The sequence below is a fragment of the Cannabis sativa genome, chromosome 1 (assembly GCF_029168945.1).
Source record: "Cannabis sativa cultivar Pink pepper isolate KNU-18-1 chromosome 1, ASM2916894v1, whole genome shotgun sequence".
Classification (NCBI taxonomy): Eukaryota; Viridiplantae; Streptophyta; class Magnoliopsida; order Rosales; family Cannabaceae; genus Cannabis; species Cannabis sativa.
The window spans coordinates 10421018-10431804 of NC_083601.1; the positions used below are offsets into that span (position 1 = coordinate 10421018).

A 10787-nucleotide genomic window follows, 5' to 3' on the forward strand; every position below is an offset into this window, starting at 1 on the left:
TTTGTTTTGGGTAATCCAATATAGTGGGTTATAATGTAAGGTTGCTATAGTTTTGTTTATATTGATTTTGCTCTATTTGCGCCATTTTTTATGGCTTTGGCGCCTTACAAGGCTTTAGCACCTATTATATGGTTGGGCCCCTATTTATTTAGGGTAGTTTTGTTTAAATTTTCACATTTTCAGGTAATGGATGTATAAGAAAATTTTGGTACAATAATATTTTAAAGTTATAAGTTATGCTTTTTACAAATTCTATTAGTCGGAATATAAGGATTTGTTGGTTAAGGTATGTTTTTAAGAATATGTTAAACTGAAATAAGGTTAAAGAGTGTAATTTTAAATGATAATGTCTATTAGCTATGTACTGGTTTATATTTTTAGGAATATTTAGCATAGAAGGAAAATGTTTGGAATTTCTACACATATTTTTAATGGTTAACGTGATTGGTGGAACAGACGTCATTACTATTAGTCAGCCAAAATAACTTAGAATGAAAGAAGTATATAATTATTATTATTAGAAAATTTTATATAATTAAAATGAGGTTAATATTCTTAATATTCAAAAGAGTTCTTTAAGTTAAAAGATTAGTTGTCAAGTGTGAAGCAGAATAAAAATAATTGAGGATATGAAAATTTAGGAAATTTGATTTTATAAAATTATTCATTTAATATAAAAATTAAGTTTTAAATGGTAAAGAATGATGCAAGTATGAAAGGATAATAGTAATTTGATCTTTATTGTAGGATAGGTATCATTAAGTATAATTTAATGATATTTTGGATTTTAGTTATACATTGATATAGATGGGTAATAAAGTTATGGAATGTTATTATTATAAAGATAATCATAATATATATAGTATTAAAGGAAGATAAAGGAGTATCATAACAATATAATTAAGTTTGATGGATTTAGAAGGAAAGTCCAAAGTGAAGAGACCTTTTTCTATATAATATTACATTGCGAGTGCTAGTAAGTTTATAAAGGAGTATCACCAAGATATCATAAAAGCTATATAGTCTATTGCGAGTGCTAGTAAGTCTATATGAGGAATGACTATCGTTAGTTGGAATGTTAGATGTTTGAATGGAAAGGATGCAATACGACATGTTAAGCTACTTATTCGAGAGTTCAAGCCAGATGTTCTTTTTTTGATGGAAACAAGATTAGTCAAAGGTAAGAGCCTAGAAATAAAAAGACAATTATCTTTTGCAAACGTCTATGAAGTGCCTAGAGTAGGTATGGGAGGGGGATTAATGCTATTGTGGAAGGAAAGAGTTGTGGTCTCGGGAATTACTTCTACCCCTAATTATATTAGTTGTTTTATGAAGTTAGAGAATATACCAATAAAATGGCATTTCTGTGGGTTTTATGGGGAGCCTAATATTTCTAAGAGACGACTAACATGGGATATGTTGGAACATTTACGGATAGTGTATGAAGGACCATGGTTAGTGATTAGAGATTTCAATGAGATTTTAAGTCAGGATGATAAAAATAAAAGCGGATATAGAAATGAAACACAAATTGAAGATTTTTGTAGTACTTTAGAATTGTGCGCACTACACCCATTGCATTATAAAGGAGAGAGATATACTTGGGCAAAAAGTGCAGACAATGAAAGTATCAAGGAGAGACTAGATTGGGCAATGGTGAATGAAGCATGGGAGGACTATTTCTCTTATACAAGCTTGACACATCTAGATTATTATCATTCTGATCACAGAGCACTGTTGGTAAAAATAAAGGATGATACGGATCTGCAGAAAGGTTCCAACAAGAGGAAAAGATTCAGATTTGAGAATATCTGGATTGGTGACGAAGAATGTAAGAGTCTAATTAAGAATTGTTGGAGGTATGAGGAAAATACACCACTGATTTCAACAATCAAGAATATTCAACAATGTGCTTCAAATCTGGATACTTGGCCTCAGAATAAGTATGGATCATTATTTCGAGAAATTAAAGATACGCAGAAAAAAGTAGTTCAAATGCACAATTTGCAAAGTAAAGGATGTTCTAGCGAAGGATCTAGGCAATTTGAGAATAAACTCAATGATCTGCTTTTAAAGGAGGAGGTCTTCTGGCATCAAAGGGCAAGGGTCCAATGGTTACAGGCTGGTGATCAGAACACCAAATTTTTCCACAAGAAGGCAAATGCACGAAGAAAGAATAATACAATTCGAGGTAATTATTATTGTACATTTAATATAATTGCAATTTGATGTGATTTACATGTGTTTTAAATAGGGCAACACATAGATTAAATTGTATAACTAGTGTTCTTTCAAAAGTGGCTCAGAATAGGTTGAGGAAAGGGGTTTCAAACTCAAACCATTAAGGTTAAGGTTATGTACTTATATTTATGCAAACATGGTTTTAATATAGGATATGTCTCTTAAGGGTGTCGTGAATTAACTTAAATAGATATGATTGATGGATACAAGTTTCCCACTGAGGCTAAGCATATATAGAGGAAATGATGTATAAAGTAATATGAGTTGTTAGGATAAAAGTATTCTATAAATCAAATGTTTAAGATTATTTTGGTTGTTTTTTAGGTTTATTTAATGAAGATCATATATGGTGTACGAGTAACGAAGCCATAGGTGATATCACAAAGAATTATTATTCTGCACTCTTTACGTCGATTATGCCTACAAATGAAAGCATTGAGGAGTTGTTACAAGCTGTCGAGCAAGTGGTTACAGATGACATGAATGAAACACTGACGAAGACCTTTACATTGGAAGAAGTTCAACGAGCAGTTTTTAGTATGCCTGCGGATAAAAGCCCTGGTCCAGATGGAATGAGTGCCTTGTTTTATCAAGAACACTAGGATATTGTTGGCCCTCTAGTTTCTAAAGCAGTGTTAGACTGTATATCAAGGGTGGCAGATATGCAAAGTATTATTGATTCGCTAATTACGCTTATTCCTAAAGTTCAACAACCTGAATCGATTAGTGAATTTAGACCGATTAGTTTATGTAATGTATTATATAAAATAATCTCCAAAGTCCTCATAAATAGACTCAAAAATCTGTTACCACTGTTAATTAGTGAGAACCAAAGTGCTTTTGTCCCTGGAAGACTCATAACAGATAGTGTCCTTATTGCCTATGAGTGCCTTCATAATTTAAAAGCAAGAAAAGTCAGAAGGCGAAGTTACGTAGCAATGAAGTTGGATATGAGTAAAGCCTATGACAGAGTAGAATGGAAGTTTATTGAGAAAATGATGTTAAAAATGGGTTTCAAGACCGAATGGGTGAATATAGTCTTGAAATGTGTTTCATCTGTTCGTTATTCATTTCAAATCAATGACTCTATTCATGGTGAAGTGGTGCCAACGAGAGGTTTAAGACAAGGGGACCCACTTTCTCCCTATCTTTTCTTAATATGTGCGGAGGGACTCTCCTCGCTAATTAAGCAGGCAGAATCAAAGAAAGAAATTTTTGGGCTGAAAGTTGTAAGAGAGGCTCCCAGTATAAGCCATCTTTTCTTTGCCGATGATAGTCTACTCTTCTTAGATGCAAATGAGGGTTCTTTGCATAAAATTCAACAAATTTTGGCATTATATTCGCGATGCTCAGGACAGGTAATGGTTTTGATTTAATACGTTATATGATTCTTTGTACCAAAGTAGGTGATAATTTATTTTGTCGTAACCTAAGTGTTGTTAATTGATTCAGGTTATAAATTTTAACAAATATATTCTGTATTTTTCATCAAATACTCCTGAGGAAACACGGAAACTCTTTGCAGAAGCATTAAATATGAGAATAACAGAGGCTATAGAAAAGTATTTGGGTCTTCCCATGATAGGAGGGAAAAATAAAAATGCAATATTCAGACCAATTAAGGATAAAATATGGAAAAAGCTAAATGAATATCAGGCCAAACTATTCTCACAAGGGGGTAAAGAGATTCTAGTGAAAGCGGTAGTCCAAGCAATGCCTACTTATCAAATGGCATGTTTAAAATACCGGAAGGCATTGGAGAAGAGATAGAAAGATTAATAGCACGATATTGGTGGGGCTTAGTTGATAATAAGCAAAAATTTCATTGGAGGGCTTGGCATAAGATTTGTAAACCGAAGATTGATGGCGGTTTGGGTTTTAAACGTTTTAGCCAGTATAATCAAGCTCTTTTGGCCAAGCAAGCATGGTGCATCTTAATGAACCCATCATCAATTTTGGCTCAAGTAATGAAAGCAAAATATTTTAGAATATCTAATATCCTAGAGGCAGACAAGGGTTCCTATCCATCATCTACGTGGCAAGAAATCTTATGGGGAAGAGATCTATTATTAAAAGGGCTACGACGTAGTATTGTCAATGGTATGAATACTAGGACTTTTAGAGACCCTTGGTTGCCCAGACCTCCTTCGTTTATTCCAAGTTCGCGCCCTGCGTATGAGGTGGCAAGAGTGTCAGATATTATCGAGTCACCAGGGAAATAGAATAATGAAGTAGTAAATCAATATTTCAATGTAGCTGACGCAGAATGTATTCTTTCCATACCTTTAATCCTATTTAATCATGAGGACTCGTGGTTCTGGCACTATACAAATCTTGGTAGTTACTCTGTGGGGAGTGGGTACAATCTTGCAATGACTGTAGATAAGTTTCAACCTTCTTCTGCTAGTGATGTGTTCTCATTGTGGTGGAAACAATTCTGGGGGTTGAAAATTCCAAGGAAAATTTTACATTTTGCTTGGAGGGGTTATCACGAGATTCTACCAATGCGAAATGGTTTGTTTAGACGAAATATCGCATCTAGTACCTCTTGCCAGCTGTGTGGGTTCGGAGGAGAGTCGAATGCTCATGCAATCTTCTGGTGTCCTGGTGCACAAGGCATTTGGAATCTTATGGAATTCTCTTTTCTACATGAAGTAAAAGAAGAGATTGATTTCAAGAATGTTTTACTTTATGCTTCTGAGGTAGTGGAAAGAGAGGCCTTTGTAAAATTCATTATCTGTTCCTGGGCAATATGGACTGAAAGGAATAAGATTACTCATGGTCAACAAATAAGACAACACAATTTGTGGTTGAGTGGATAATTAGTTATTATGAGTCGATTCTTTCAATGAAGGAGGGCCCCAAAAAAAGTTCCCAAACTAATGGAAGGAGTAGGGAAGCTTCAGCTGGAAGTTCTACAAGTGCTCAAGAACAGAGGTTATATTCTAAACTTATGGTGGATGCAGCTGTATTGAGCACCACGAGTATAGTTGGATTAGGTGCGGTTGTATTGTCAGAAGATAATAGAGTTCACGCTGCGTTAAGTAAACCACTCAAAGGTTAGTCATAGTGGGTATTTTAAAATATTATTTGTTGCGAATTTTATTAGTGTTATAATTCCAAAAGAAATATTGATAGTCCAGGTATGGGAGAATTATAAAGATTTTGTAATTTCTAGATATCATATAAAAATATTTAGGTCTAGGAAGGAATAGTAAAGCTAAGGTGATTACGAAGTAAAATACATGAGTTAAGTTACTACTAGCCAAAGGGTTTCCCTTTGGCTAGTTAAAGTAATTCATAGGGGGACGTAGTTAAATTTTTGGGTTTTAAGTGTTTAATCAGATTGGTAATGTTCTAATTACAATTTTGTGGTCTGACGTTGATTCAGGTGGAATTTCAGTGTTACAGGCTGAATCTTTAGCCCTGTTGGTTGGTCTTAATTGGGCTCATGTGTGTGGTCTTCAAATTAATGCAGTTTATTCAGATTCGTTAGCTTTGGTGACGACCATTAATAAAGGGAAGAAGTATTTCAATGAGCTAGGAGCATTGTTTGAAGATGTTATAGCTTTATTGTCTAAATTTCCGGGGGCAGTTTTGTCCCATGTGGCTCTCTCTGAGAATTTAGTGGCCCATGGCTCAAAGCATGCTCTGCGGTTAGACGATGAGCTATCCTGGTTCGAGGAGGTTCCAGCGCCGGTGGCGGACGTGGGCGTCGTAAATTCATGAGTGATTTTAATCACTTTGTCAAAAAAAAATATAGTGTTTTTAGCATTTCTCAAAATTTATTTTGTATTAAGTGCACATCACAAACACAAAGAGAGTTGGCCCAGCTTGCAATAAGATATTATATAGTAATATTGCTAGTAGTGTAATAAAATAATATATTTTATATAATTAAATTAATTTAAAAATAAATATGTAAGACTAATATTTATTTACATTGCACTATTGCAACAATATAAGATCTTAGACACTCTAAGTCTCTAAGACTATTTCTAATGATAGATATAAAACTATGCTATATGTGAGACAATTTGTTTTGTAATATATGTGTAATGACCGCTTTAGTAATTTGGATTAGTAAAGGCAATTAGCACTAATTTCTGTTATTTTATAATTATTTATGAATTAATTATCTGTGGACCCCAATATTTAGAAATAAATATTACAGTTATAATTTCTCAATTCCGGAGATTTTATTAAACTCTAGGGGTATTATTTATCTTATATGTGAAATATGTAATTTTTGTAATTTTGCTCGGCGACAACGGGAAATGCGATGGATGGCTAGTTTGATCACATGGGTAAGTTTAGAACCTTATTTCTTAGTAGGAAATATTTTAGAGAAAATAAAATATCGGGGTTAGGCGGGGTTATGGAATTTGACCATTTTACCCCTAGCTTTAGAAACACCTAAGTTATAACCTAAGGGGCATTTTAGTCTTTTTAATTGGGAGATTAAGTGGCTGTGTTTGGTGTTGGCAGCTGGCCACTCAAACTTTTCAGCCAAGGGTTATCATTTTCTTTTTCTCATTTTTGAAAAATAAAGGAAAAGTCAAAAAACAAATAAAAGAACAACCTCTTCCTCTCTTTCTCTCTTTCAGCTGAAGCAAACCAGGGGGTTTTGCTACTGTTTTGTGGTGTTTTCAGCAAGGAATTCAAGGGGGAATCAAGCTAAGGTAAGCCCTAATGGAACCCTTCTCTAGTTTTTAAGTTTTTGCTTAGTTTGAGTTTATGAAATGGTGATTTAGTGGCTGTTAGGGTTTGGGATGTTTAGGATTCAAATTTTATGTTTAATTTGAGTTGATTAAGGGTCCTAGCAGCTGGTTTTAGTGTGGGATGTTGGTTTTGTGCAAGCTTGAGTTTTGAACTAAAAGCTTTGATCATTGATGGCAAGTTGAGTTTCAATGGTTTGTTATGTGATTTTCTGGTTAGAAAATGTTGTGTATGCATTGTGTAGGTACTCTGAAAAGTTTGGTAGCATTTGGTGGAAAATTGAGCAAGAATGAAATGTTTTGGGAAAACTGGTGCAAACCGGCTAGCCGATTTTGGCAGGATTCCGAACACTTCATTTTCTCAATTTTCATCCATTTCAGTGCCGGGGATGGGTGTTTCCCTATTTGTAGAGATGGGTTAACCCCTAGAAAGCATAACAGAACCTAGGGTTAAGGTTTTGGGTTTCCCGGGATTAGGGTTTTAATCATGTAACTTACCCAGTTTCAAAATGTGATTAGGGCATCCATCTAGCACGAGACTTTCCGTTCAGGTCGGCTAGCACACTTGAATTCCGAAATAAGGTAAGAACTGAATATAATGTGTGATATCAATATCTGAGTGTATGTATATGTTATGTGTATATGCTGTTGGGTTTTATGCCCTAAATAAAACTCATTTCAATATAATCAGATTTACTTATTAATATAGATCAGAAATAACATTTAATGTTGCATGGTTCACATGATTTATTTCATGATTATATGTACATAATGTATAAATTCATCTGAAACCCTTTTCACATACTTTATCCTGTTTATTGTGCCGTCAACACATTGGAAAGTAAACATGACTATGTGAATAAAGTTTCCTAGATTTATCAGACATACGGTTTTACTGATATGATAATCTACAACAAGAGTTTACTTGCATTTGGAGAAGTGCTATGTTTTTTCCAGAACATTGGTTAAAGTAAAGCTCAAGTTGGATGCATGGAGTATGCATCGGAAGGGACCGATATTGAACTTTGACTTAGATTTAATTAAACTTACCGTAGAATCTATTCAAGTCAATATCGCCTAGTTGATCCTAGATCAAATGATCTTAATCCTGTTATGATTAGGCTCAATCTTGAAAGGCTATTCGTGTTCTTTGATTTGTTAGTTAAGCCTACTTTTAGATCAGGGTGATACGTACATTTTGGGAACACGGTAGTGCAATTGAGTGGGAGCGCTAGCATAAACATGGAATCTATAGCTTCTATCTGGCGAATGGTAAGCAAAGGATGATCTCCTTCGAGCTTGACCAAACGAACATAAATGGTGGAGTACTCATTTCACATAAGCTGAAATATCATTTATACGGGGTCAAGTGTTTTAAGGATAAAATGCATTGTAGGGTGTAACGGTAATTTAATCCCTTTACAGTGTAGATCATTCATATAGAGGATTATTGATCACATTAGGATTATAACAATGGATAACTAATGATGTGTCTATATGGTGGAACATATAGAGCATTCTATATACTGAGAGTGCAATTCTAAGTTCTATGCGTGGATTCAACGAAGAATTAATAAGTTAGTGAATTTTAGTGTTAAATTCTTGATCTACTTATTAGAAGCTCGGTTATATAGACCCATGGTCCCCCCACTAGTTGAGATAATATTGCTTGTAAGACTCATGTAATTGGTTTTGATTAATCAATTATAATTCTCAAATTAGACTATGTCTATTTGTGAAATTTTCACTAAGTAAGGGCGAAATTGTAAAGAAAGAGTTTATAGGGGCATATTTGTTAATTATGATAATTTGTATGGTTCAATTAATAAATATGATAAATGACAATATTATTTAATAATTATTTATAGTTATTAAATAGTTAGAATTGGCATTTAAATGATTGAATTAGGAAATTGGCATTTTTGAGAAAATCAGATACAAAAGGTGTTAAAATTGCAAAATTGCAAAGCCCAAGGCCCAATCCACTAATGCTTGGCTGGCCACCTATTGTAGCTTTTTTAAATTAATTTTTTCATTATTTTAATGCCATATAATTCAAACCTAACCCTAGTGGAATGCTATAAATAGATAGTGAAGGCTTCAGAAAAATAAGACTTTTCTTCAGACTTTCTGAATCACAAAAAACTGAGCCTTCTCTCTCCCTATCTTTAGCTGACCACTCTCTCTCTTCTTCTTCAATATTTCGAAATCCTTAGTGATTAGAGTAGTGCCCACACACATCAAGTGATACCTCAATCATAGTGAGGAAGATCGTGAAGAAAGATCATCAGCAAAGGAGATTCAGCATCAAGGATTCAGAGAAAGAGATCCAGGTTCAGATATTGATAATGCTCTGCTACAGAAAGGAATCAAGGGCTAGATATCTGAACGGAAGGAGTCATATTATTCCGCTGCACCCAATGTAAGGTTTCCTAAACTTTATATGTGTTTATTTCATCGTTTTAGAAAGTTCATATTTAGGATGTTAATAAACATACTTGTGAGTAGATCTAAGATCCTGGTAAAATAAATTCCAACAACTGGCCTCAGAGCCATGGTAATTGATTTACTTGCAAGAAATTTGGACTTTAAAACGATTGTTTGTATGTTCTTTGGATGGTATCATGTTGTATTGAGTGTTATTTGATGATTGATTGATGTTTGTGAAATTTTCGTGAAAAATAATTGCGATTTTATCTCTGGAATTATTTTTATTGGATAGTATGGAAAAAATTAAGCAAGTAAGCCTTTTACAGAACTTAATTTGGATTTTATTTGAATTAGTTATGATTTTTTGAAGATTTAACAAAATCGGGGCTGTGCTGATATTTTCCTGCGATCGCAAATCTGTCCGTACAGTTTCGAAATTTTTTGTTTTTCTTCCGTTTTTCATGCTTTTTCATGGAATTAACTTCCAATTTTTTGTATAGTTTTGTATTTATACTATTACTATTCCTAATTCAATTCTAATTATCATTTTGAATTAATTTAATATTTTTTAAATTTAATTCAAGATATTAGTGTAATTTGAATTTGAATAGAATTAGTATCTATCTTCTTGCTTAAAAATCTATCTTATTTTTAAATTTGATTATATCTTATTTTTTTTAAATTTAAGGTAAGATTTTATAAGATATTTATAAAATCTTTTAAGATATTTTTTAAAATATCTTATCTTTTAAGATATTTTTAATTATATCTTATCTTTTAAGATTTTTTTTTAAATCTTTTTAGATATTTTGACCTTATTTAAATTTAAAATAAGATATTTATAATCATGTAATTTTAAATAGATGTAAGATATTTTGCTAACTTTTAAATTTTGTTATTTTATTTTTTTAAATTACATTTAAAATTTGAAAAAGATATTTATTTATCTTTTCTAATTTTTTATTTAATTTTTATTTATAAAATAACATTTAAAATTTAAAAGTAGTTAGCAAATTTTTGAAATAATATTTAGGTTGGTTGAAACCTAATTTTTCAAAAATTGTAGGTTTAATTTTAAATTTTTTATTTAAAATTTCGAATTTTTTCAAATTTTTTTAAAAATTTTCGAAATTTTTTATTTTTATTTAATTAATTATTTCGAAATTAATTATTTAATTTAAAATTAAATAAATCCTACATCCAACTATCCAGCTAACCTTGTTGCAGGAGTATGTGTTTTAGCTTATGTGTAAGTTTTCAAAACCTATTATTACTTGATTGCAAATAGCCATGGTTACTTTTTGCCAGATCTAATGATCTGATGGCTCCCTTGGTCAAGATAATAATTTGTAACAGGTATAATTTAAAATCTTCTTTCATCTGTGTATGACCTAGCAA

The 10787-nt window shown here is 32.4% G+C and overlaps 1 protein-coding gene across 1 annotated transcript; it reads left to right on the forward strand.

The window, feature by feature from the left end:
• Positions 1 to 1056: 1056 nt before the first annotated feature.
• LOC115701983 (uncharacterized) lies at positions 1057 to 4011 on the forward strand. The gene is made up of 4 exons (XM_061112834.1): positions 1057 to 2191; positions 2566 to 2824; positions 3065 to 3599; positions 3694 to 4011. The coding sequence occupies exons 1-4, from the start codon at positions 1057 to 1059 to the stop codon at positions 4009 to 4011; spliced, it is 2247 nt and encodes a 748-aa protein (XP_060968817.1).
• Positions 4012 to 10787: the final 6776 nt, after the last annotated feature.